This window comes from Melospiza melodia, chromosome 14, assembly GCF_035770615.1.
Source record: "Melospiza melodia melodia isolate bMelMel2 chromosome 14, bMelMel2.pri, whole genome shotgun sequence".
NCBI classification, from domain to species: domain Eukaryota; kingdom Metazoa; phylum Chordata; class Aves; order Passeriformes; family Passerellidae; genus Melospiza; species Melospiza melodia.
In genome coordinates, this window is record NC_086207.1 from 13,047,260 (window position 1) to 13,074,397 (window position 27,138).

The 27,138-nt window shown below is 43.0% G+C and overlaps 2 protein-coding genes across 13 annotated transcripts; one reads left to right on the forward strand and one right to left on the reverse strand.

Annotated features, from left to right (window-relative positions):
• Positions 1–329: 329 nt before the first annotated feature.
• Positions 330–24,936, forward strand: HNRNPAB (heterogeneous nuclear ribonucleoprotein A/B). 9 transcript variants are annotated; one of them, XR_010029482.1, is made up of 10 exons: positions 330–485; positions 599–883; positions 3,725–3,893; positions 3,978–4,136; positions 4,548–4,679; positions 6,288–6,396; positions 6,490–6,642; positions 6,721–6,805; positions 13,797–13,926; positions 14,704–15,085. XR_010029482.1 is itself a non-coding variant. In XM_063168751.1 (9 exons), exons 2-8 carry the CDS (start codon positions 636–638, stop codon positions 6,789–6,791), a joined length of 1,041 nt encoding a protein of 346 aa, XP_063024821.1. In that variant the 5' UTR covers positions 330–485; positions 599–635; the 3' UTR covers positions 6,792–6,805; positions 24,234–24,936. The 9 variants fall into 9 exon arrangements, 8 of the variants coding, with proteins under 8 accessions (XP_063024821.1, XP_063024825.1, XP_063024824.1 ...); XM_063168751.1 differs by lacking the exons at positions 13,797–13,926; positions 14,704–15,085 and adding an exon at positions 24,234–24,936; XM_063168755.1 differs by lacking the exon at positions 13,797–13,926.
• PHYKPL (5-phosphohydroxy-L-lysine phospho-lyase) lies at positions 9,427–17,715 on the reverse strand. Of its 4 annotated transcripts, none has more exons than XM_063168748.1 (13): positions 17,622–17,715; positions 15,978–16,096; positions 15,050–15,209; positions 14,367–14,441; positions 13,510–13,597; positions 13,299–13,415; positions 13,014–13,096; positions 12,500–12,725; positions 12,082–12,236; positions 11,484–11,573; positions 11,211–11,341; positions 10,746–10,802; positions 9,427–9,606 (listed from the first exon to the last, which is right to left on the reverse strand). In XM_063168748.1, the coding sequence occupies exons 1-12, from the start codon at positions 17,681–17,683 to the stop codon at positions 10,750–10,752; spliced, it is 1,359 nt and encodes a 452-aa protein (XP_063024818.1). In that variant the 5' UTR covers positions 17,684–17,715; the 3' UTR covers positions 9,427–9,606; positions 10,746–10,749. The 4 variants fall into 4 exon arrangements, with proteins under 4 accessions (XP_063024818.1, XP_063024819.1, XP_063024817.1 ...); XM_063168749.1 differs by having other exon boundaries at positions 9,427–10,641; XM_063168747.1 differs by having other exon boundaries at positions 9,427–10,802.
• Positions 24,937–27,138: the final 2,202 nt, after the last annotated feature.

Sequence of the window (27,138 nt, forward strand, 5' to 3'; positions counted from 1 at the left end):
CCGGCCGCAGCCGGACCCTCCGTGCGGAACCGCGGGCCCGCTCCGCCGCGGCCCGACCCGCACCTCGCTGGGAGCGCGGCCCCGATCCCGATCCCCGTTCCCTATCCCGATCCCCGATCGCGGCCTCAATCCCGATTCCCGATCCCGCCCGGCCCCGCCGGCAACTCCCGGTCGCGCCTCGCCCGCCTCTCCCCCCGTGACCCCGCCCACCGCGGCAGGGCAGCCAGCAGCGAGAGCAGAATCTCCTGAGTGACAGGCGGCGACATCCAATCAGAACGCGCCTTGTTGCGGTGTGGCGCAGGCTCCGGCGGTATAAAGGCGGCCACGCGTCGCGGGCGCGGGCCCGAGTACGTGTCTGAGGGGGAGGCGGCGGTGGGGCCGGTGCGGAGCAGCCGCGGGGAGCGGGATCGGCTCCAGCGCCAGTGCCGGGGAGGTTTTAATTAGACTTCGGTCAGCCCGGGTTTTATCGGAAGCGGATTTTAAAAGTGAGTACGAGCGGGATGGCGGCGGCGGGAAGGGGGAGGGGTGTGAGCGGACCGGATCAGACCGGCCCGGCCGGGGAGGAGCCGCCGCGCTGACCCGCGCTCGTCTCTCGCAGGCGTCTCTCGACCCTCTGCCTCTGCGGACGGGGCACCATGTCGGAAGCGGAGCAGCAGCTGGCGGCCGGCGCCACCCAGAACGGGCACGAAGCGGCCGAGAGCGCCGGGGAGCAGCAGGCCGAGAGCGGCGCGGCCGCTGCGGCGGCGGGAGCGGCAGGAGCAGCGGGAGCGGCGACGGCGGCGGCGGGAGCCGGCCCGGCGGCGGGAACAGCGGGCACGGCCGCCAGCCAGAATGGGGCCGAGGGCGATCAGATCAACGCCAGCAAGAACGAGGAGGACGCGGGGTAAGCGCGGGCGCCATGTGCGGAGCGCCGGGCCCGGCGCGGCCCTGCGGCGGCAGCGCCCCCGGCCCCGCTCGGGAGGGCGGCGGGAGCGGCCCCGCCGAGCCGGGGCCCTGCAGCACCAGCGCTTCCTTTGTTCTGGCGCTGCCTTTTGTTGGCGCCATGTGGCGGCTGGGGGAGGGGCGCCGAGCGGGGCTGTTGCCGTCTCACGCTGGAAAATGGAAGGGGATTTACCTCTCCCGCGTTTTCTTCATCCTTTCCCTCTTTAGCGAAAGGGGCGGATGGAAGGAGTTGCTTTCTGTTGGGGGAGGGGGGCTGGCTCAAACTTTGCGGGGATCGCGTGGCCCATCGCCGCTGGCGTCGGTGGAAATGTGAATGTTTTGTGTAAAGCACGTATAAAATAATCCTGGCCTTGGAAGGCGGCGTTGATAACCTAAGTGTTTTTTAAGGGAAGTAAAAGGAAAACCAGCACGATTGAGATAATGCGCGGTGTGTTTAAATCGGTAAGAGCTATTTTGGTGTGCTACTTTGCAGCATTGTCAGAAACTGCCTTAAGTCTTGCAAGGGATTTCTGGAGGACTCAGTGTTGTTTCGCTGTGCTTTGGTGGTGGAATTCTTGTGTATACAAGAGGAATTTCTTTCCTATCGTAGTTGGTCTGTTCATAAACACGCGTAAATGACACGAATATTACCTGGCTATTTCTCAAGCAGTTCTTTGTTATTCGGGCTACCCCATGTATTTAATTGGGACTCTCTTTGTTACCGCTGAGCTCTGAACCAGAGGGTCAGATCCCTTCAGTTAAACAGAGCGCTGAAGGCAGTGCAATAGATTTTTGACTATAAAGGAACGAGTAACACTTGCACAAGCTTCCCACGAGCTGGGGCCGGATGTACTCTTTGCACACACTACAAGGATTACGAACCAGGCTTTTAGCTCTGTACGATTTTTTTTTTTGACGTTTCTAGTATTTTGTGCTGAAAAAAGGGTGATGTATTTTCCTTTCATAAACAGGAGGTGACAAGCTTCAGCCCCAAATCGGTATGAAATGAAACTTCTTAGAAAAGCACTTATTCAGAGGGATTGACGTATGTGAAAAATGTAGTGCTGTCCAAGGCACTGATTTTACAGTGTTTTGTTATGAGCTAAAATAAGCTTCAGTTTAGCTGCACAGATACACTCAGGAGGGAGATATGACTTCGTGTTAAGGGTGCAGTTGTCCAGTTTGTGACCTATGAAGGGAAATCCAAATACCGGCTTTTTTTTTGTCTCAGTTTCAAAGGTTCAAAAGTTTTAACTGCTGTGTTATTTAAATTAGGTATCGGTTTTTCCAGTTACAAAACAAAGCACTGCAAATTGCAAAGTGTAACACATAGTGCTGTGGTGAGAGGTGAGTCTAGCATGTGGCAATGCCATAGAGCAGCCAAAGCTGCCTCCAGACAAATTCCTGTCATCCCCCATATCTTGATTGTTCTGTGAGTGTGGTCAGCGATGACAGGGTGTGCTGTCAGTCCGTACAGGTTAGAGCAGCCACAGGCAGCTGTTGGGATGGGAAGGAATCCTCAAGCCCCTTTCTTTGCCCTGGTGTCGAAAGGGTGAATAAGTTCCCTAGGCCGCTCCTCCAGGGCTCTGCTGTAATGGCTGCAGGAAGCACACGCTCTATTGGGGCCCGGTGCTTCCTGCTGCACTCACCGAGAGTGCACGGCTGGCTCTGCTGAGAAAACTTCAGCAGATAAAGGGGATGGTTTCACCCAGTTCCATAAAAAAGGGACCCCCCCCCCCCCCAAATTGCCTCTTGTACATAAACAGATGCCCATTGTTGCAAAGTTACACATAAACACCAAAAGCCAATTTTAACTAAGCATAATTTCATTTCTGAAGTGCTGCTACCTTCCAGTGTCAATCTAGGTTACCTCCAAACAAGAGTAATGACAACTTGAACTGCTTCAGTCTATAGTTAGATAAAAAGGCTTGAATGCTTTTAAAAGCTTAGTTTGTTACCTTGGAAACTATGAAAATAGAAAATGCAGCCATGTTATTAATGTTTTCGTTTGAAGTAAAGCATTTGAAAAATGCCTTATTGCCTGCTATCACTGTTTTGTTTGTTAGCTTCACTTTTGTGTTGTGCCTTGAATTTAGTTCTTTGAGCTAGATATCCTCCTTCAGAGGGTATTTTGTATGGGAAAGTGGGCAGGGAAGAACTGTATCCACCCACTTGGAATTAAAACTGAGGATGGAGAGACTCCTGTAGTACAGATGAAGACAGAACTAGAGTCAGTAACTAAGCAGGAAGCAGTGCACAACACAGTGGTTAAGGCAGGTCCAAAGTCCCAATTGTTATATGTGACTGTTATTGGAGGTCACAGATACCTGGACTAAAATTTTTACAGCTCTCTAACCAAAACCTAAGAGACCTCAAATACTTTGCTTTTGATACCTTATTCTTTGCTGAATGCTTTCAGAGTCTTAGGAATGACCCTAAGTTCTTTGCAAAATCTGAGTTGGCAGTACTTGATAATCAACACTGCTTTCTTGCAAATTCTAGAATACTTTCATTAAGAACAGAAGTTACTGGAAAGGAATATTTCAGGCTATTCTTATTAATTTTTGTATTACCCTAAACAATGGTAGGGTGCATTGTGGCATTCCCTCAAAAAGAGGGGGAGAAGCCCACCCTTGTGCACTCTGTAATATCAGCAGCTTTTGACAAGGTGCAGGTGTTGCACTGGGACAGACAGTCCTGTTCTGACAATGCTGCTGAGGTGTGTACCACTGAGCCTCTTACTGCATGGCCTGTTCTCAGTGCTTCCTGAATCTGAATAGCTCTTCTCTCCTTGAAATTTCAGGAAGATGTTTGTTGGTGGCCTCAGTTGGGATACAAGCAAAAAAGACTTGAAAGATTATTTCACCAAATTTGGTGAGGTAACCGACTGTACGATAAAGATGGACCCTAACACAGGAAGATCCAGAGGCTTTGGATTTATTCTCTTCAAAGAGCCTGGGAGTGTTGAAAAGGTGAATTTAAGATAAATATTGTAGATCTTTAATTTCTAGGGGAAAGTTTTCAGCTTGAGTTAATCATACCAAATTGTCTTTTAGGTTCTGGAACAGAAAGAACACAGACTAGATGGACGACTAATTGATCCCAAGAAGGCCATGGCAATGAAAAAGGATCCAGTGAAGAAAATATTTGTTGGTGGGCTAAATCCAGAAGCTACAGAAGAGAAAATCAGGGAATACTTTGGAGAGTTTGGAGAGGTGTGTAATGGTATCTTTGTGAACTCAGAAAGTATAGTCTCCAGTTGCTGTGTAGTTTATTAATAATTTGCAAGTTTCAGAGTAAGTTAACTTCAGATGTATCAACCCTTCTGTAACATCCAGAAGTTTCCCACCTTGAGAGCAAAGGTGGCACTTCCTGCACTAGGTGCTTCCATTGCTAGTTAGAGATTGTCTTGAACTCAAAGCATTTTAGCTGATGTTAACACCAGTTTGAGGAGTTGTAAAATGGAAATCTTGGATCTGAAAGGCACTGTTAGCATAGAGAAGCTTGCAATTTTGGTGTTGCATAATATGCATGAAGAGAAAATTTACAGTTTTGCTGTCCCAGTTTCTGTGCATTTGACTGTTCATCTAAAGCATGAGTCTGAAAATAGTATTTCACATCTTCAGATTGAAGCAATTGAACTGCCAATGGATCCAAAGACCAACAAAAGGAGGGGCTTTGTGTTCATCACTTTCAAGGAAGAGGATCCAGTGAAGAAGGTTTTGGAGAAGAAATTCCATAACGTCAGTGGAAGCAAGGTACAAACTCTGACTTGTAACTCTTTGTCCAAGGATTATATCTCTACATCTGTAACCTGAAAAGGCTTTTGTAGACCCTTGTGTCAAAGTACTGAATTTGCAATAAGGACAGCTTGAATTTTACCATAGCAGTGTTTTGCCCTAAGTTTTATCACAGAGGCTACCAAAGCTCTTTGACAATACTTGTGGCTTTCATTGCTGGATTTTAGAGCCTTTTGTATATTAAGTATCTAATTGCATTCATTAAATAGATGTGGAGAAATTGGTTTGTGTAGCAGGGTAAGCCATTCCAGCAGGTAGATGCCTATTTTCAGCACAGAGCACTTGCATAAACTAAAGCCTTGCAGATGCCTAATTTTGCAAGCACCTGGCTGAAAGTGGCTCTGTCTGCTGGGGGACAGCTTCTGCTTTCTTCTCTCTGGAGCCCCTCTGCAGCCCCCCTGCTACCAAAACCTTATCATGGAAACCCACCACAAGGATCCAGGGAGTGAATGTACACTTGAGGAAATTTATGCTGGGTCAGCTGGTTATGGGAGCTACTGTAAGGGTGGTGTGAGGTGCTCTGACCAGCTGACTGCTCATGGAGAGAGACTCGTGGATCAACAGCTGTAGAGAGACTGGAGGCAAATGAGGTGTACTGGCTCGAGGTGTCCCTGTTCCCTTGCTCTGAGGCCTGTGCCGACCACATAACTTTCATTACACTGGGTCATACTGTCTGACACTGACTTGGATTTGGTTTAAAACTGGTCTTGACACAATACAGAACAAATTTTGGCAAACCTAATGCAGTGGGGAAGTCACTGGTTAGAAGTGAAGTTTGTTTTTAGGAGAGATGAATGCCTAAATGCCAAGAGAGCTGAGAAATCCCTGTATCATATCTATGACTTGTTTTTGTGTTTTAGCCATAGATAATAAAAAGCAGATTACCTTAAAGGTCCTGTGGTAAAGAACTCCAAGCCAGGCTTGCTCAGGTGCTGTTCCTTTTGCAGCACAGTAGCTTTAGTCTTGGACTGTGCATAGATCCAGGAACCTGGCACTTGGCTGACAGCTTGAACTGCAGCCTGGGAACCTTGTCTTGGAAATGTCAGTTCTGGTTGCTTTTACCTGTTAGTATTTGATGAATGGTGATTTCAGGTGTTGGTAGGGGTGTGGTACAGTCCATCCACACACGCAGTATGTAGTGTGTACAATGGCTGCCAGGAAAACTTTTGTGCATTTCTCAGAATGCTGTTCATTCAGTGCAGGTCAGGTGAAGCAGTCTGACAGCAACAGCCTTGTCCTGGAGCTTGTGCCAGGTGACAGGGCAGCCTTGTGGCTCCTGCAGGAGAGGTGGCCTCAGCACCTCTTCATGGTGAAACTGATGGTAGGGAATAGGCAGGATAAAATGCCCTGCCAGCAGTGGCCTCTGGGAGAGGCTGGCAGGGACTCACCTTTGCCCAGGTGGCACAGTAAATCAGGTGTCCCTGCATTAGTGCTGCTCACCTGACCAGCAGCACAGCACGTACACCTCCTTTGCCTCCAGAGGAACCTCTGGCTTCTCCAGGTGCTCAGGTGGGGCAATGCTGCTCTGAGACACTTGACAGACTCTTCCTTGTTTTTTATTTGCAGTGTGAGATTAAGGTAGCACAGCCAAAAGAAGTGTACCAGCAGCAACAGTTCAGTAGTGGAGGAGGAAGAGGTAGCTATGGAGGAAGAGGCAGAGGTGGAAGAGGCGGCGGTAAGTACCACACACACTACTTTAGTATGGACACATTCTAAATAAGTTGTGTGTACTAAAATGGGATTTTGTGGATGGTTTTCCCTTCTATAGCTCAAAGTCAAAATTGGAATCAAGGTTATGGCAATTACTGGAACCAGGGTTATGGGAATCAAGGATACGGCTATCAGCAAGGTTATGGTGGCTATGGAGGCTATGATTATTCAGGATATGGGTATTATGGATATGGACCAGGCTATGATTACAGTAAGTAAAGAGAACTGTATTGGGTATAAGCAAGCATAACTAATTAGCAGTTTAATGCATTTGTTCTCTTGTTCATAGGTCAAGGCAGTGCAAATTATGGGAAGACACCAAGACGTGGTGGTCATCAGAATAACTACAAGCCATATTGATCAAACTTATTCAGGTATGCAGTGGCATGGTCTCTTTTGGAAAATGACTGCATAGGTTTTGTATACAATGCTGTAGATGGATACTTCAGTTCTGTACCAAATTTAACTTTACAATAAATTTCTATGGCCTGTTAAATGTGCATCTTACTTGGAAGAGCTCCCTGGAAATGTTTTACATGTTTATTACTTACCAATAACTAGTTGTCTAGACAGTGTGGTGTGTAATTTTCAGCATTGCTGAAGATATTAATTAATGATTTTATTAATAGGTTAAACTGAAACTGATTTTGAGGGTCTGCCTAAAGCTGCAGCTCTGCATCTAGGGACTGCCTCTTGGAGTTAACTATGGACTCTGCATTACTCCAGTTGTACAGAATGAGATGCATCTTAGGGAACCAGTGTCACTTTCCACCTTTTTATTTTGTATTGTTTTTGTGTCATACATTTCCTGTAATGGAAGTGTTAATTTTACTGTACTTTTTGGTACCTTTTTGGAATCTAATGTATTGTAAGGTATTTTACATGTGTTCTGATTCACCATGACATGGATATTGGAGCTATCCTAGCTTTTGAAATAAAAAAGGCGTAATCTAGTGTCTTGTGCCATTCTTCAGCTCATGTGTTAGTAAAACACCAGTATCCTGTTCCCAGAACTTAGTTCATGGCAGTACCTTGATAGATTAAGAGTTGTGCTTAAATGTTTTTAATCTTAAAACTAGAAGGCTGTGTTGGTAGTTGTGCTCACTTGCAGTTTAAGTGGCAGCTCAAATCTGCTGTCACTTGTGCCTGGAGGTTGTGGAGGAGAGCTCAGGTGAGGAGCCCCAGCTGTGGTGGGGCTGTGCTGGTGAGGTGGTGGCTCTGCTCTAGGCAGGCACAGAGGCTCAGAGTGACTGCACTGGTGTCTGCTTTGGGCTCTGCTAGGAGGAGCCAGAGCTGCAGGTGTCAGGGCTTGGGAGTCTGGACAGCATTGCAGGAGGGAGCTGAGAGGTGTGCAAGAAGCTGGCTGCACTTCCTCCATATTTCACTGTCTTGAGTCTGAGACTTGTCTGCAAGTTGTTAATAGGCTGTATATACCTGCCTTGACAGGCAGGTTGGACAGACATTCAATTACCAATGCAAAGTCTGAATTTTTGCAGCCTTTTGTATAATAGAAAAGGCTAAAGGAACTTCCACTGCAGTTGTGGGTGGAAAAAACATCTCTTTCTCTAGAGATGTGACCAGCTAGAAATACTCTCCTTTTTTGACTTTACTGTTAGTTTACTGCTATTTTAAGGCAATAACTGTCATGTGATTTGCCTGTCTTGTTGCAGACTATAAGTAGCAAGCTCTACTGCACAAAGTAAACTTCTAATCTTTGTTGCAGTGATCAATTTGATAGTAATCTCCTTTTAAAGCTAAAATCTGGCAATATTTTTTTTCTTGTAACAAATTCTCTTTGAACAAGTAACACCTGCAAGTGGAATCAAACCAAGTAACTAAGACAAGAAACAAACACATGTTACTAGTGACCTTTGCAGTTTTTTTATCAAGGGATGCAGCTATTTCTGCATGGACTATAATCTGCTGCTCCCTGCTGGTTGTCCTTGAAAAGAAAAACTAGCTTGTAAGTTTAGAAGTCTGTAAGACTCTTCTGGTGTTAGGTGTAAGTCTTCAGTATTGAAAAAAAAATCAGATTTTAAATCTTATAGTTGGCAATTTTACAGCTGGACCATGTAACCTCCAGCCCAACTTCATGCAAATAAAAAACCAGCAGATCACTGAAACAAATGAGTACAGTATTTAGAAGTACTAATGTCTCAAGATTTAAAATTTAAATACTTGATTACATACTTGGAATATTTTTTTTTCTGTGAAATAAGGGGTAGCAGAATATTTTTCTAGCAAGCACTTGGCCCTCCAGTGGGAAAGCTGCATGGTAGCAGGGCCATAGTGCTGCAGGCCTTGTGGCTGGTAGTGTCCTAGCAGGAGTTTGTCAGCTGGTGTTGTTGTGCTGGTTTTTGTAAGTAGGTGCTCAGGTAATGCTTCCTTACCAGGTGATGTGGCCTTAGGCAGGAACTGAGGATACTGGTACTTAAATGCAGAGCTGGCTTTTCCCTTTCTTCTTTGCATGAAAAGTTTGTGATACAAAGAACTGCCTGGTGAAAGTGAAGGCTTGTACACAAGGTTGTTGCTTATGGCTGTAAACTCCTCTTAATTTACTAATCCTACTTGGGTATTTCTCGAGGACAGACTGTGTTTGTAAGAAGTGGTTTGGGAGCCATAGCCCTCAGCTGTCTGTCCCTCATGTGTTTGATGTCAGGAATTTGGAACTGAAGTTTTTGACTTTAACTGGTGGCTTGAGAGTGTTTGTTGAATACAGTGCTACTTAGGGACCTTGTTCTGACACTGGCTGCTGAAACTCAACAGAGTCCTGGGAAGGACTGGGTGTACTGGCACCTGGAATGGTGTTTGCAAAGATAGCTGAAGACTTGAAAATATCAGAACACCCATTGGCTCATCCTGATTTGAAAAAGTCATAACCTGAAAGTACACAAATTTAGCAAATGTATTTTGTAGTGGCCATTAGAAAAATCCTCCTTTAGAATCAGTTTTAGATATGCAGTTTTAAATAAAAGCTAATTCCACACTGCCAGAGTTGAGACAAGCTCTTGTAAAATTTATTTCTCCTAGAGCTTTTACTAAAAACAAGATAAATGAAAACAGAAAAATCAGAGGTGACTTATCTGGTCTAAGACATGCTAGGATGAAGATTAAATGTGCATTATTATAGTAGAATAATGTTTCTTAGTAGTAGATCTTGAACATTGTTTGAAACCTATGGAAAGAAAATAATGTTATGGGTTTTTTTGTAAAAGTATCATTAAAAGAAATTACTTCATTGCCTCACTTTCGCTTACATTATATGTAAGTGTCTTACTAGTACTGTACTTAGTAAGAGGCTTTTTGCATTCTTGGTTTCCTGTAGAAAATAAAGGCATTTTTCTTGCTTAGTTTAGATCACAGATAAGTACATTAAGTCATTAGGCCTCTAATTTGCACTGGCACTGTTCAGTAATCTTTCTGTTCCTAAGAATAAGTAGTATAAACAGCTGTATGTCTTTCCATTAACTTGCTAAATAAAATATTAACACATTTCTCTTGTGCCTGCTATACTAATATACATTGAACTAAAACCATATTTCTCCTTAGCTCAGGGCCATAGCACTGTGCATCTCCTGGTGGTTGAGGTCACCAGTGATTACACTGCTCACAATGACCACATTAGGTGCACTCCTGCCCAGCTATCCAGAGTTCTACCAAACCTGTGGGTGTCTTTTAGTCAGAGAAGTTTGGAGAAGTACCAAGTGTACAAAGGGTGTTGTTACCAAGGTGTTAACTGTGAGTTACACTGTGCTCATGGGTGTGCAGCAAACTTGAGTTGCAGCTAGATGTTCTCTTGGCAACCTACTGAGGGACCTCAACAGATGAAGACATAACAAGGCTTTGAAGACTTAACAAGACCAATCTTACTCTGATACCCACAAACTTTTGAGTCTAGGGGTGAATGGATCCCGAAGGATGAGAAGCCAGCTGTGAACCTGAAATGACACTTAAGGGGAGATCTGCTGAGAAGTGTTTATGCAGGTGGAGCCTGAAGGCACTGAGCAGCAAGCAGAAAAGCTCTGTTTGTGTGGATGTGCAGTCATTTGCATGCTCTAGAGACAGTCATGTCTGGGACATGCTGGCCCTTGCTTACAACAAGTGATGCACACAGTGTTGCTGGGAGGGTCAGACTGATGGAGGGCAGTTGTGAATGCTGGATGTACACAAGTGTGGTCCATGCCTGGAGATTCCCAGAAATTCCTGCAAACTTTGAGTAAAAGCATCTCTGAGGAAGCTTTATTCTGACAGTTATTCTGAAGTTATGTTTAGAAGTTGGCTTTTAAATAGTACTGGGTGGCTGTAGGTAAATACCTGCTCAGGTGGAACAAACAGTTGTTTTCTTTTGGCTCAGACATTCTTTTTCCATATCTAAAGAGAGAATAAGAAACAACTTAGAAAAACCATGACTTTGTGACATAATTTACACATTTCTTAATGCTAAGTTTGTAGAAGTTGTATAAAAAGCTTAAGTGGCAAAAGCACATAGATTACAGCTTTCAGGAACAGGACATATTTTACAAATTGTGCTTGTTTGGATAAGGTAAACACTCAAGCCTCAGCCAGAGCAAAGCTATTTTAAAAAGCACATGCATCTGCAGAGGAAGTAGTTTTGTTGGAGAACTTCACAGAATAACTGAGAAGAGAAGGCTGTGTGCTCAGCATTTACCATCTTTGCTCCATTTTAGCATTTGTGAAAATCTGGCTCAGTAGCTCAGCATTGTCTTCAAGAAAGTTCAGAACCACCCACTATTTTTGAGGGTTTTGATCATTTTTTACCTGTTAGTATTTGGTCAATTGTCTCCACAACAAATTTTGCATCCTCCATATTAAAACACATCGGGGGCTTGAATTTCAGCACATTTCTTCCTGGCCCATCTGTACTCAGTAGAATATATTTTTCCTTAAGTCTGGAAAGAGCAATAACAAAATTACATCTTCCTTTGCATGTAGCTCAGGAAAACTTGCAACACCAGCCTGCAGGATGTGATACTTTCTACACTGACTGGTTTCACTTTTGGCCAGCTGGTTGTGTTTTAGCAAGTCCTGTACCTTGTTATTAGTTCCTCTGCTTCTGCTGTGGCTGGAGTCCTTTCTGCTTGGTCCTTGATTAAGTCCACTCCAATGAATAAGCCACAACCTCTGTAAAAGAAATAAAAGCACTCAGTCTGTCAGTGTCAGAGGAAGGAAGTACAAGTGAACTGAAAAAAAGAGGTTTTTAACACCAGACCTTTACTGCATGAGAGTTACCTGATGTTTGGCTACTGTTAGAAGAAAGTTTTGCTGTTCTGAAGAAATGTGGTAATAGAGATACCCTGGCAGAGCAGGACAGGATGTTAAGTATGTTTTCCATCTAGCTCATCACTTCTGTACCCTGTGCACTTGAACTTTGACTTCAAACAGCAGTTTGAACAGTAGCAGTTGAAGCAGTTCAACAGTTTTAGCAGCTAATAAATTGATAAAACAGTGTGGCCCAGAGTGGTAAAGTATATGAGACTTCAGATAAGCTCAAGTTGGTTTTACTTAGTTGTACAGGAGGCTATTTTCACTGAAATAACAAAATTTAATTAATTTCTCAAAACAACATCTGTTGGATTGGACTGAGTGAACCAAGAGAAAGCTGCCAAAAATGTAAATAAGGCACTGATACCTGACATCACCAATGATGGGATGCTTGATTTGCTGCTCCTTGAGTGTCTTCATCAAGAAGCTGCCTACCTCTGTGGCATGAGCCTGAAGGTGTTCCTTCTCAATTACATCCAACACAGCTAGTCCAATGGCACATGAAACAGGGTTCCCACCAAACTGAGCCCAGGAAAGGAACACACAGCCATGGAAAGGGAAGAAAGATGAAATCATGTCACTGAAAGTGTAGCCTCAGTGATACAAGGAGCACATTATTACTTTGATCAGATGGAGCCAATACATAGTCACAGGCTAGAAACAGAAATAGTACAGTGACACAGTTCCTCTTCAGTTACTGTGTGGTAAATACCAATAAAAACACACCATGAGTATCTGATTTAATCCTTAGGCTCCTTTACAGAAGTGGGCAGCTGTTTACTTACTGTATTAAAATACTCCACTCCTGTGGCCGCAAAAGCTTCTGCAATTTCTTTTGTTGTTGCTACACAAGCAAGTGGGTGCCCATTTCCTATTGGCTTCCCCATAGTGACAATATCAGGTATAAAATCCTCTCCCTGAAGCTGGAATGCCCAGAAGTGCTTGCCAACCCTGCCAAAGCCAACTTGAATTTCATCAGCAATAAATATACCTCCTGCCTTGTGCACATGCCTGTAAGAAAACAGATTTTATTGTCTCTTTAAAGGAAAGAGAACATAGCATTTATTGTTTAGGAGCATGCAGAAAGTGTTACTTTGCAAACTTTGAGGAAACAAACACATACAAGGCTATACTGCATACTGTGTGTTTATAAGCAATCTTTGCCATATACAAAGTTCACATTCTAACATGAAGGTTTGGGTAATTTCCTACCTGTCAAGCTTTGTAATATACAGCAGGCAGAGAATTATCTATTTACCAAATATGTTAAGTTAAAAAAGATAATGAATGACCACTTACTCTGCAACCTTCTGAAAATATCCTGCTGGGGGAATGATTTGACCACCAACACTTGGTAGAGATTCAACAAAAAATGCAGCAATCTAAAACACAGCATATAATGTTTGAACACAATACAGAAAGTTGTGGAGCAAGCTCTTTGTCCTTAGATGGTTTTTGATTATTAATGTGACCTTTACTTCTTGACAAGTCCATCCCACTTAATTTAGTAACTGTGAATTGCACTTGCAGTCAGGCACATTCATTTCTAAGACAAGACAAACAGTTAAGGAAATGGTATCTTACCTTTCTGCCTCTCTTCTGTGCATGCTCAATAATATTTTTTACTTCATCAGCATAGGCTGTTACTGGATCTTCATGGTCTTCTCTATAAAGTCCTCTGTATGTGTCTGGAACAGGAGCCTATGCAAAGAAATAATATCCTACATTCAATATAGCATAAAAACAACTTCACTCAATTGGCAAGTAATTGATAAGTATAGGCTGAAGTACATACCACGTGGACCCATTCCTTTTGTCCTTCTAGATTTCTGAATTTATATGGGCTTATGTCAATCAAAGATGTCAGATGTCCATGGTAAGCACTTAAAAAACAATTGGCAGAACTAAACAGTAATTTCCTCAGTATCAAGAGTTCTTTAGTATTAGCATTCCAAATAGTACAAAGTAGCCAGCTGCTATCACCTGGTAGGAAATTCACTAACTTTAGCTGAGAACAGCTCTGCAATTTCTTTTCTATCAATAAGCTTAGTACTACTTGGATTTTTTTTTTTTCATATAAAGGATTCAGAGGGACAGGACTTGCCACTGGTGACTGGAATCACAGCAGGGAAGACCTGAGCAGTATCACAAGATTGCAGAATGGGAAGGGCCTATTTCTGAATATCTTCCAGCAATGGAGTTTCCAGTGACTGTAGGCATCCTGTTCTAATACTTGACTCCATTCATGGTGAAAGACATTTTTTCCTATGTCTTATCAAAATTCCTCTGGTTTGAACTTACATCTGAGGTAGTTTTTCCTGTCACCATACATCTTCACAGCTGGCTCCCATGCTTTTGCTCCTTCCATGAGACAGTTGTAGCTGCAGTGAGATCTATCAGGCTGTCCCTTGTAGCAGAACAAACCCAGCCCCTCTCACTGCAGGTCACTGATGGCCCCTCCTTGCAGTGTGCAACAGCTGTCCAGTACTGGAGAGCCCAACCACAGCTCTCAGGGCTGGGCTGGCAAACACTCAACAGAGGGAAAAATTATTTCCCTCAGCTTCCTGGTTACAGTCTTTCTACTACAGGAAGATTTCAGGAATGCTCTGGCCAAAACTGAGCCTTGTATCCCCAAAATGCCAATGTACTCACTGGTCTAAAACAATCACATCCTGGTGTTTTGTGTACTGCCGTGCCAGTCTCAGGGCAAGGTCGTTGGCTTCAGACCTACAGTGGAAAAATTCAGCAATTGTTTCATTGTGGATATCTTGAGTTTTGAAAGCTAACTTCCCTTGCACTGCTCTTTGTGTGTGCAGAGAACAGACAGAACTTGCTGCATATTATGCACAAATTCCTCAGTAATCAGCACTCACTAGGTAGGACTGTTCATCAGAACAGAATCCATCTTAAAAAGCCAGAGCACAGGAATTACTGAGTACAGGAACTACTTTCTGAGAAACAATTTGGCTTTTCTTTTTTTTTCTTCCAGAAGAAGTTTGCTTAAGAATATGTCCATCCCCGCCCCCAACAGAAGCAATGCATTGGTACATTTAATTTTGAGAATAACTGTCAAGTCAGAAGACAAATCAGACAAGAAACTAATACAGCAAATATTTACATTACTGTTTTGAGGTCCAAGGTCTTACAAATAGAATAAAACTCTTCTTAAATAAAGCACAAGTTTAGTTCCCAGTTCGAGAGCCTGCAGAACCAGACCGATGTTTTTATCAGTATCTAGACATCCACACCAGAAACTGTTTGTTGATAAGAAAGTGTGTCCTTGTCTGTATATACCTAGTAAAGCCCCTCTATCAATTTTAATGTATCCAACTTACCCAGAATTCAAAAAATAGAAGATGCATAATTTCTCAGGTAGTGTTTTTGAAAGTCTCTCTGCATAATCAACCATGTTGTCATGAAGGTAACGAGAATTTGTATTTAACAACTGATTCTGTTCATGGGCTGCCTTTACTACATCAGGGTGACAGTGTCCAACTGCAAGAGAATGTGGAGAGTGCTTTCAGAGTTCTTCACATTACCCATGGTAGATTAATTCATGCACATGGTAGATTAACACTTACATTTCTCTAATAGTACAGAGATATTATCAGTAGGGCCTTAACAATCTTGTAAAAACATTTTTGTGCTCCTCAGAAGGTTTGAAATTGCCTCCCACTGTATATAAGGTTTGTAGTTAGTACTGGAAATTGATCTGCTAAAACAAATAGTGTCTGATTTGATGCTTGGATTTAGGCATTGCCACAGTTCAGGAGTTTGAGAAGGTGCAGGTAAGATTTAATATCAAAGAATTACTAGCCCTGGGGTAGGGGTTAGGTTAGAGAGATTTCAAATCCTGTAAGAAAGCAGCAGTCACTTAATTATACACAATTAAGGCACCACACTGAGCACACAGTGGTTTTGTGACTGTACACTTACCAGTACTTTTATAAAACCATCAAAATGTCACTTGTTCATTTTACAGTGAGGTGCTTTACTTGAGTTTCCATGGAAAAAAATCTGTATGTTTTAGACACATTTCTAGGAAGACAGGACAGGAAGCAAGTCTGGAAAGCACATTCACACACCCAAATTCAAGAACACTGTAATTCCCCAAACTACACACTCAAGAAAGTTTCCTTCCACTTTTCCAATTAAACACCCCCTCCCCCAGCACAGTGCAAACACAGTAAAAGTACTGCTTGTTCTTTGTTCTGCTTAAAAAAACAGCATCAAATAACATCCAGTGCCATGACTTTAGCTTACCATGAGCCACGTTGTTTATGCAGTCAAGGTACTGTCTCCCATTCTCATCATACATATACTGGCCCTTGGCCTTCGTGATCTTCACTGGATCATGAGGAAAAAACAGCTTGCAGGAAGAGCTATGAGAAGCATCAGAAAGCAAAATATCTTAGTGAGTTTAGTTTATCCTGCTGGTAAAAAACATTTCTCCTGTTTGCTGGCACAGTTATCCTGCTTTTGGCCCCTAAACTAAAGGCCTTGTACTCAGTTTTTCTTGGATTAAAAGGAAAAGAGCTCACTCCAAACCTGAAAATCCTACTCAAGGGTCTAGCCAAAGCAGTAGGACTCACCTCTATAGTTTCATCCTGTCTTAACTGCAATTCCTTACTGTCTGTGCTGTCTGCCCTTTTTGTTCTGTAATGTCTCTTACCTTGTGCTATGTGCTTTTTATGATTCTTACTATGTTCTTGCTATTCCTGCCAAGGTTCTGATTTTCCAGATAGTTTGCTGCAGGTGATTGCTACAGCTTCACTAACCGTAGCTAGAACACTGAGTTATTTTATTAGGCTGGCTTTACTTAAGTGCATTTGTTTTGTTTCACTTTTTAAATGAATTGCCAAACAAGTAAAATGGAAACACATCTGCCTAAGTAGGAGTTGCAGAGATTTGAGACTGAAGGGGAATGCCAAACTTCCACACTTCATTTAGTAAAAGATGGCTTATTCAGAAATAATTTGACGCTAAATACAAAGCCATTGTCAAATGGATGACAAAGGACAATGGTGAAGTAAGAAAGTGCTTCATTATCTTATCCCTCCCAGCAGGTATTTTGATACTTTCTCTGTGAGCTGGCAAAACAGTTGGGAGTTTTTCTAAGCTTCTCCTAACTGTTCAAAAGATGCTGAGAAAGTGCTTGCAGAGGCTGGGTCTCTGTTGCCCGTGGAAGGGCAAATCAATTGGAAAAAGATTTGATACCCAGTGTAATATTTTTCAGGTGCATGTAACTGGCATAATTCTAATTTCAGCTTTTACTTTCAGCCCAACTTTTGTAATTACACAGCACATAAAAGTAGCCTTGGATTTGAATATATATGGTACGAAAATATTCCCTCAGTTAAATAAAAGAGTTGTGTTGCCATAATTGGTGGTCGTCTATAGAATTAAGACTTTCTTTAGGCTGCTTGAAACACCACCGGTAATGAGAAGTTTAGAACTGAGTCTTGTCCCTCATTCTGTCAAAGAGAACAGATGTTTGTTGTTAATTCCATCACGGTTTTGGTATAATTAGTTTCCTGAAAGACGGGCTATAATAGTGGCTGAGCCAGAATCTTGCCTGGCCCAGCACGGCCTCAGCCCCAGCGGTGCCTTCTCCTTAGAAACCGCTTTCTAAGCACTTTAGTCTCTAAACAGGCGCCCTCGGTATCATACGGGTTTTACAGCGCAGTTTCGTAATCCCCCTCCTTAAGAAAGGCTAATTCCTGTTAATTACAGCAGCGCACCGGGCTGTGCGGGCGCGGCGCTCCGGCGCTGCCGCTGCCTCCAGCCCGGGCGCGATGGCGCTGCCGCCGGGCGGGGCCCGCGCCTCGGCCCCGCTCCCGGCCCCGTCTGGCGGCAGCGCCCGCCCGGCCCCGGCCCCGGCCCCGCTCCCGCTCCCGCAGCACTCACCCGACGAGCTGCCGCCGCAGGGCCAGGGTCTGCTGCCGGGAGCGCGGCTGTACCGCCCGCATGGCCGCCGAGCCGCCCGCGGGCCGGCAGCGGAGCGAGGGAAAGGAAGGGAGGGAAGGAGGGAGCGGCCGCCTCCTGCGGGGGCCGGGCCGGAGGGGAGGGGAGGGGCGGCAGCGGCGGAGAAGGAACGCGGGCACTGCCCCGCCGTGCGCCCAGCGCAGCCCCGGCACCCGGAGCAGGGACACGGGCACTGCCCGGAGCACGGGGCGGGTCCTGCGTGCGCCCGGAGCGGGGCTGGAGCTCACCCAGGGAGCCGGCGGGCAGCGCAGCGCTTCCCTCCCAGGCAGGAGTGGGGACAGATGGGGACAGGCTGTGGCCCTGGGGCCCTGCAGGGCTGCTGGCAGCTCGCCCTTAAACCGCACACCCCAGGGCTTTACCCTGCTCGGGTTCATCCAGCCCCACACCCCACTCACCTCGGGCTCTTCAGGATCATCAGTACTGCTATAGTGCTCTTTGTTTGAAATACATATTGAGGAAGTTTCTTTTCTAGTTGGAAATTTTTAAGCGGGTAGCCAAAGTGGTAGAAGTTAAATAATTCTTCCACATCACTGTTAAAGAAGAAGTAGACCCAGCCTTTTACGTGTTGTAGCCCTGTGTTTGGTTGGTGGCGGATAAGGAGACACCTGACTGACTCCTTCAGAGCCAATCCTAAAGCAGGTAATAGTTAGGATTAAAAGAGGAAATGCTGTCAATCAGATTAGAATGATCTTTCTTCCATTCCTGTTTGACTGGAATTACCTAAATAAAAATAGGATAAAGAACCAGAAAGGAGGTTCTTTGATGGATTGATTTCTGCTAGGTGTATCCCATAACCAAGTTCATCAACTTTTCCAGCTTGATTCTAGAAAATGACACTTTTTTTTTTCCTTTCAAATATATGTTCACATTCTTTTTGGTTTAAACTGACAAATAGCTTTTAAAAACTCTAGAAAAACAGAACTGATAATTTTAAAACTACACTTGGCAGACTTTGCTCACTAGATATAGCCACCAATAATTATCTCTAGCTGCAATTACTTGATGAACACAGGAGCAGTTTAAATTTTGTGCAATATGGAGAATGCAAAACCAAATTGCTGTATGCTTAAAGTTAGATTGAACTTAGTCTAACTACATTGTTTCATAAAGGTCAGGTTTTAAGGAACAAAAGACAGTGGAGAAAAAGTTAATAATGGCTGTTAATCTTTATTTGAACTCTTGTCTGGTTAAGATATTTACTAGCTATTTATAATAACAACCTGAACATTTACAATTTGGAGAGTTTACTCTTGGTTACAAATGCAGAGTTCATTATACATATTCACACAATTGTAAAAGTAATCTGTACAGAGAGACCATTTTATAAAATTGAGTCTTTGCTTTTATTAAAAAAAGCACAAGAAAAAAAGGTTTTTTAGGTCTCAAGGTAATGCATTGTCCATTACAGCTTTAAACTAGAAATACATGATGCAGTACTAATTAATACCATTTTAACATGTTACAACAATGGATAAGAAATACTGTTATTAATGCCTTCATTTTTAAAGTAGTTGTTCCCCAAAGAAGAGTAAATAGAATACTTTTCGTGGCACATACATGATCAAAAGTCACAAAAAGTTTGCAAATGGAGATGTTAAGTACATTTTCTGTATTTTTAATAGCTATATATTTCTTTTCAAAGGTCATATACAGAGATTTAGCCAGTTTTGTATAAAATATCATGTAAATACATTCAAAACTCATTTTTGGCAAGCTGCAAACACACAAACAGCCCTTTCTCCTCTGAGCAGCCTCCCTGGCATGATGCAACCACTCAAGTAAATAAGGGACACTTGCATAACATGGTGGAGGATTAAGCTCTATTGACATAATTTCAAAACAAGTATGGACAGATAAGGCACATGTTGGATTATTTTTCTAAACTGTACACAGATTTGAGGTATCAGCAGGTACAGTTTCTCAAATGCTGTTGTACACATCAGTTTTGTATCATTTCTGTGTCCAAAGTCATGTAATGCAGTAATTTCAGTTTTGGCTGTGGTATTTGTGCTGAACATTCTTCATATTCAATATTTTTGATTGTTTTTAAGATAGCAGAAAAAGAAACCCAAACTGAAACTCAAAATGCTGTTATGAAACTGTTTATAAAACAAACCAGCAAACACAACAGGCTCCAGCTCTCATTTGCACTGATGGCAGCTTAGGACCTTTCCTGCTAAATTTACAAGTCCAGTGGATACCATGGGTGCTTTTGCTTTGCAAAACCAGACTTTAATTTTTTAATGTAATTGCAGAAATACAAGTTTGATAAGCACTCGCCTACACTTCATAAATTCCTGTAAAATGAACATTTTAAATACAGTGTTTAACATTATAATAAAAAGCAGCAGATGGGATCAGTGTCATTTACAGATACTTAGGTCAACTCCTTTTAAAGTTTCTGTTCATTAATCTCTAAGTTATGTAAGAAACCATACAAGTGAGCTGACACAGAAGTGAGGTGACTCTTCCATGAAACCACTCTTGAAGGCAACTTCTAGCAGAACTTAACAAAAAAGGAATTAATTTTTTGTCCTAAGTCACAGGAAAACCACAAATATTACTAATGTATTTCTTACTCCACTCTCTTGTCAATAATTCAACTTCTTATGCATGGAAAACTCGTGTTTCCCAGCCTTGCTGTGGTTTCCCCCAGGCTCCCTACAGTAGTATACAATAATATCATCTGATATCATTGAGTCCTTCCTCCATTCATATCTAAGTGACAGATTTTCAGCACTCAGTTCAGCTGCAGGTTACACAACAGCCACACATCCCTTGTGTTGTGCCATCTGATGGACACAAGCATATGGCAAAGTTGCAGTAGTTCACCTGGGCATGTGAAAGTACTAAAAGCAATTTTTAGCTTACAAATATAAATTATCAGCAGGGAAAATAAAGTTTAGGGATTTTTTTTTTTACTCACTGGTTTGCTTCAGTCTGTCATAGATCCCCCAGGTGGAGCTCTGGAGTATTTCAATCGGGAGTAATTATGGTCAGGTCCAGTGCAGTGCCAGGGACATGGTTAAAAGGCAGGTGACTGCAGTGACACTGAGACTGGACTAACTAGAGTGACCAGTTTCTCTCTGCCCCTTCCTTTTTGTTAAAAAAAACCACAAAAACCAACCCACTATTGCAAAGGGTCAAGAAATGTGCTTACATAAACTCTGTCCTGTAAAGGTGCCAGGTTGAGTATGTGCCACAGTGATTGCCTTGGCAAGTCAGAGTGTCACGGCCTTTTGAAATTACCCATATGTGTAACTTCTCACTTGAAAATCTCCTGGTTAAACCTCTGCAAGGCTGGCTGTGCTGCTCAGCATGTCAGCCTGCCCTGAACAGGTAAAAAGCAGGAATTTCAAATTAAACAAAGCGATACTGAGGTTCTTTCCACTTCTGGACACTCCTTTCTCTGCTGGATTACAGTGGAACCAAACTCACTGAGCTGAATTCAGCCACATACCTGCACTATTTGTCCAGGATGAATGGTTTGGGGACATGTAAATTTTTATATCTCAATAATTTACAGTTATTAATATTTTGCATATCTTAGAGAGAAATCTGATGCCTACAAAGAAAATAATTCAGAGCTTCCATGCTCAAAATTTTAAAAATAGAAATGTGTCAGGAAACCTACTATAGGTAGATTATATGTGCATAATGCTGTAAATTAGCTGGGGAACAGATAATTTACAGATATCTGTCCCAACAGATATCTGGGACTGAAAAAACGTGAGAATACTGTTGTATTTCCCAAGAAAGAAATACCAGATTTGGAAAAAAAAATTCTATCCATGCACTCCTGGTTTTACAAGTATCTGTTCAAACTGTAGTTACACAAAAGTCAGGTGTGCTGTTAATTAAGAGACAGCACAAAATTTGCATAAAATTTGCTTCTATTTTAAAAAGTCTCCTCTAGAGGGCAGCATTGAACCAGCATTCACCTTTATAATGCACAAATTATATTGACTGGCCAGGGGAGTTATTTACCATTATGAGAAAGCTGGAAACTTCATGGCATCTTAATAGTTCAAATAATTTTTATTACTTATTTTAATCAGTTGTGCATTACAATATGTGAGTGCTTGCATTCTTGCCCAAGACCTGCCATATTTGGCTGAGTGCAAAACCAAAACTTTACCCAGGATAGTGGTTACTGTAAGATTCTTAAAACTACAGGTGTCATTTTACTTTGCATTGTTGCATGGGATGTCTTAAATTGCTGAAACCTCCCACGTTTTGCTGGTTTGCTTAAGGATTTCAAATTCTGAATTTATGAAATTAAAGAAGACAAAAGCTCATCTAAATATTTTATCTATTGGTTTCCTGAAAAGGAAACACATCAGAAAGTTGCTTGCCATTAAAAGAAACAATCTTATTTTTAAATACACAGGCGAAAAATCCATACAGAAATAAATTCATCACCATTATATATACAGGAAGTGTCAGGAGCAGTGCATACAGAAGAGGTGACTCCCCATGGGAATAAAAGAAAGCATGTGCCAATGTCTTGATTTTGATGTCTTTAAACTAAAATATTGATGAATTGACACTTGGGAACAGTTCCAATTTGGGGTCAGATGAGGATTTCTCTGCCACCTGTTTTGTAATCCAAAAAAATTCCTGAATTCACTCGCCAAGCCATGACTGAGCTGCAAAACTCTTAATTAATCACATTTGTCCCCATGAGAACAGGCCAAATTATTGGGTTCATGCTCTGGCAAGGTCCCTCTCAAGCCGTGCAGTTACACACATGGGGTTTTTTGCCTTATTCCCTTCTTCCCCAAATCCATCCTCCCCAGAAGCTTTAGGGAGCGCTCCCATACTCAGCTGGGTGCAGCAGCAGCACTGACACAAACACAGGCAGCAGCAGCTCCTCAGTCACAGCATGCACATCCTGTGTGTCACAGCAAGGCAGCCCTGCCTGCAGAGCCTTGGGGCTGCAAAACCTTTTAGGGGTCTCAAGAGAGTTCTTGTGCCCTTATGGTTCAGTTTGGGAACTTTGCTTCCAAAGCTCACTCAGCTGCAGTGTGTTAAGAGAGGATGTTGGTGGTGCCTGGAAAGATGTCACTGGCTACAGTTTGAAATGGAACAAGCCTTACAGAAGGCTGTGTGTCCTCTGCTCCATGGTTGCCTTAACCTCACGGAAAGCACCATGCAGTTAAATTAAAGGCAGGAATTTTGTTTTGTCGACTAAAAACCAAAAATATTCTTGTCTGAGTTTCAGGTTCCCCCAGTATCAGTAACTTCAGTGTGTTACCCAGAATGTCTACTGATGAATCTATGAAGTTACACCAAATATCTTAGTGATCAAGAACAATCAGTGGCTCAGTCTCAGCCTGACCCACATTTCGTAAGCATTAGCAGCCTCTCTGTCACTCATATTCATTGCTGCTGACATATAGTGGTAACATTCAGCTGCTTTTTGGAATTGCTGTAAAGCAGTCTCAGATTCTTTCAAACCAGAGGGGAAAACAAAAGAAGAGAGATTTCCTGGGGGAAAAACTCCCTAAGTTTTGTGAAAGGCTGAGATCATGACTGAGTTTTGAGCAAGGCTGCCAGTACTACCTAGAAGTAAAATTTGTCTTTGTGAGCTATTCACAAAGTATTCAGAAACACCCACATAAACATTTTCATATGGAAGGAGAAAATAATCAACTGATCTGGCATGAATTTGCAGAGCAAAGCACATCTTTTCAACTCATTGCAATAAGATCATGACTGCTCTGTATTAAACAACTGCTCTTCTAAATGTTTGTGTGTAAGGCACACGGAAGTCTAAACAGATTTCCTCTTAGACTCTGTGTAATCAGTACAAAACCCAACAGTTTCTCTGATAAAGTCTGTTGATTGGGATGATATGATTGATGAGCACAGAATGGCTGGGCTTGGGACAGTCTTTAGAGGTGATTGAGGTCCTGCGCTGTGCCATGGGCAGGGAAGCAGGCACACTGTTCAGAATCTAAAGGCCAAATGCAGCAACCTGAGCTGAGCACCAGGCAGGGCTTCAGGTGCCCTGCTGGGGGATCCACTCCCTGCTCCTTTGGTGATGAGGGGATGGCAGAGTGCTTGTACCACCCCAAGGACTGGGGAGAGATCCAGAGACCTGCTGGCTCCTCAGATGAGTTCCTCACAGCCCCAGTGGCAGCAGAGTGCAGCAGGATCTGTACCTGCCACCATTCCTGATGGAGTGGCAGCAGCAGGAGCCCAGAGGAGCCACTGCACCTGAGCAGTGACTCCAATGTCCTGAACATTCCTGAGTGGCTGCACGTGCACAATGACCTCTGTACATGCAGAACCAAAGGCCTTTGCCTGGGAACTTCCAAAGGGGGTCACAAAAAGGTTTGGTAGCTGAGCTGCAGCACTGGTGGGGTGGATACAGCTGTGCTAGAGTGGCAATTCCAGCCTTCCTCCACTACAAACAGATGGCTTGGGTGCTGTGGCAGCAGAGGCTCTGTGCTGGGAGGGGGATGGTGGCCTTGCAGAGCTGTGAGAGGGTAAAGCACTATTCTGGTATTCTGTGTCAATGTTTTGCAGGCCTGGCAGTGGTCACAGTTGATGCCTACAAGCACTGGATATTCCACAAGTTGAAGACGGAATACTGACTTGTTTACCTGAAGATAATAGGACTTCGGGGTATTTCCTCAGAGAAAATATAAATTTTAATATAATTTCATAAGCTTTGGAGGTTAGCTTGTCTTGTAGCTTCAGTGATATCAAACTTCTTCAAGTAGGAGCTAGATAGAAAGCTGTTTAGTTTTTGCCAGCGTATGTAAAACAAGACTTTTCTATCTGCATTGTAGATTGTTTGTGGACACTTCCAGATTCTTGTGCTTTCTGCAGTCATTCTGGGGACTGAACTCTCATTGATATTGAAAGAAGTTCCATGAACACGACATGTGCAGGAATTTGAGTGTAGAAGCCCACAGTGTGGTTTGGAATAGTGAACTGCTTTTAGTTTGGAGATGACTGGGGGAGATGGGAAGAGCAACTGTACATTAAGGGAACAATTACAGATCTTCCTGGTGACATCAATGAGAGATTTGCCTTCAACCTTTCACAGAAAATTTTTTAGCTTTAATTTGGGATATTAAAGGGGTTTTTCAAAAGCACTAAAGGCCAGTGGAAGCTTGTTAGCTGCTCCTTATGCCTTTAAAAACCCCTGCACCAAAAGTGATAGCCGAGAACATGAAATGGAAGTAAATAAAATGCATTTTCATTGCTGTTTTGAGTTACATAATTGTTGTTTCTTGATTTGTTAGTTGATCTGAATTAAACATGGATTTAATCTGTATGGTGACCAAGGAAATGGTGAGTAACTGCTAGAGATGCCAAGGACAGCCACAAAGCCAGTGATGTGTAGGAGCAGCCCCTGAGCAGCCACAATGCACTGCCCACAGCCCTGAGGCTGTGTCACCTCTGCTGAGCTTGGTGGCCATTCCAGCATTGACAGCACAGAGCACAGCCTGACTGCTGGCATAAGCTCAAGGACACCCAGAGCCAGCTGAGAGCTCAGACACCATCACCCTCCCTGTGTGGAGCACAAAGCACATCCCCATGTTGTTCACAATATCAGAGCAGCACCTCCAGCACTAGGTCAGCCTGGGCAGGGCAGGGAGCACCTGGACAGTCCCATCCCTCTCTGGCAGTAGCTGCAGTGAGAGTGGCAATGAAGCAACAAGCTTAACAGAGGTTTTGGGTCTATTCAGTGCCCCAAAACTGCCTCCCTTCTGTATTCTCTAAGATCAAGGCCACAAAGAGCCATAAATGCCATGTTTGATATTACAGTCAGCTCCCAATTTCACTTAGAACGCCCACTCAGAACCCAGCAACTTGTATTGAGAAAAGTGTTTCCTCCAGCCATGATCTGTTAAATCAAAAGGGCATAAGGGTGATAGCAATTATATCACTGATCTGGTTAGAATTAACCAATTTTACCAATAAAAATCCACAGCTTACTGTTTTCAGTTTATGTTGCTTCAACTTCTACCCATTGGATGAGTATTTGTATATCTTTCTCTGTGCAGTTTAAAAACTTGTTAATACAAAGTATCTCCTCCCTGTAAAGGAATCTGCTTGCTTCTTGATCTTCATTGTAAGCTGAACAGACTCGGCTGTAAGCCATGTTATTCCTCTTTGAAATATTTTTTTATGGCTCTCTGCTGCACAATTGTTGTTTTTTCAACAATCTTAAAAATGTTGAACTGTGGAATAGTTTGTAGTTTTAATTGATCCCACAGTGGCATATGCAGATATCAAAATAATAATGATTTTTATCCACTGCCCTGCTCTGCATGGGATGTGCCTGAGAAGAGATAATGTAACAAAAGAGACTAAAAAGGTGAAGAAAAATAAGACAACAATAGGAGAATGCAGAGTTAGTTTACAGTTAAAACCATGTAAACCAAGAAGAAATAAAAAGCAAATGAACCCCACAAACCAAGTCAATTAAATACTCCAAACTCCCAATTTCTGGGAGCCCCAAGAGCAACATTATGTGCTCTGTTGTTTAAGAAGGGACTCGAGCAGAGCCTTGCCTGTCCTGCAGCTCCCTGCACTGCACTGAAAGCATTGCCAGGTTTTTCTGGTTTGAAATTCTGCAGCAGAGGCTTCCTGGGGAATTTGTGTTCCACAGTAACAAAGTGCTGGCACACCTTCAGGCTCAGACCCCAGAACAGGACCCAGAGGTGCTTCCTCTTGAGGGAAGAGGTTTCTCTTGGTTGTAGAGGAATTAACCACAGGCAGTCAAGGTTGTTCAGTTTAGCCCCAGAATTGCTGTTTCCGTCACACCCACAGCAGGTAGTGATGGATGGAGCTTGGCTTTGTTTCCTCTGCAGGTTGCAAATCCTTCTCCTGCTTGACCAGACAGCAGCTTCTTCCATTTTTAAGGCTGCATCCTTCTATTCTTTGTTTTCATCCAGGTTTTTTCACCCTTTTAATGTGCATGTACAATGCAAATACGAAGTTGAGAGCCAAATGAGGATTTTTGCCCTCCTTCATGCAGTAAGGCACACGAGGCTGGCTCAGTACTGTTAGTTCACACTGCAGCATGAGCAGGGAACACTGTTCATCCTCAGCTACTGCCATCAGTACCTTTAGCAAATCCTGGTGTTACCATGCAGTGCTATGGGTTTGGAAGCTTTACATTATTTTCCAAGTCCATAAATGTCAGAATCCAGTATAAAAAAAGGTCAATATATTACTGTCAAAAGTTTTTTTTCCTTTTTTTATACAAAAATTAAAAAGATCAAAATATATCACATTATTTACATATTGTGCTTCATGCTTAGAGATCACTGAAAAAGAACACACAAACAAACATTTTAATCAGAGAAATGCTCCATTCATTACACTTACTAACTTTACTGTTACTATAAGGATTGACATTCAGATTTCTTTGTTAGTAATGGTACATCCAAACAAATCACAAATAGTTAAAACC

What these genes read in the sequence shown, in the direction of transcription:
- HNRNPAB (XM_063168751.1), top strand. Translation starts at nt 636, where the DNA reads ATGTCGGAAGCGGAGCAGCAGCTGGCGGCCGGCGCCACCCAGAACGGG. An exon ending in AGCCTGGGAGTGTTGAAAAG is followed by an intron (nt 3,894 to 3,977) that starts GTGAATTTAAGA and finishes ATTGTCTTTTAG; the next exon opens with GTTCTGGAACAGAAAGAACA. An exon ending in ATAACGTCAGTGGAAGCAAG is followed by an intron (nt 4,680 to 6,287) that starts GTACAAACTCTG and finishes TTTTATTTGCAG; the next exon opens with TGTGAGATTAAGGTAGCACA.
- PHYKPL (XM_063168748.1), bottom strand. Translation starts at nt 17,683, where the DNA reads ATGCGGGCGGTACAGCCGCGCTCCCGGCAGCAGACCCTGGCCCTGCGG. An exon ending in TTCTATTTTTTGAATTCTGG is followed by an intron (nt 14,442 to 15,049) that starts GTAAGTTGGATA and finishes TTTCCACTGTAG; the next exon opens with GTCTGAAGCCAACGACCTTG. An exon ending in AATTGACCAAATACTAACAG is followed by an intron (nt 10,803 to 11,210) that starts GTAAAAAATGAT and finishes TTCTCTCTTTAG; the next exon opens with ATATGGAAAAAGAATGTCTG.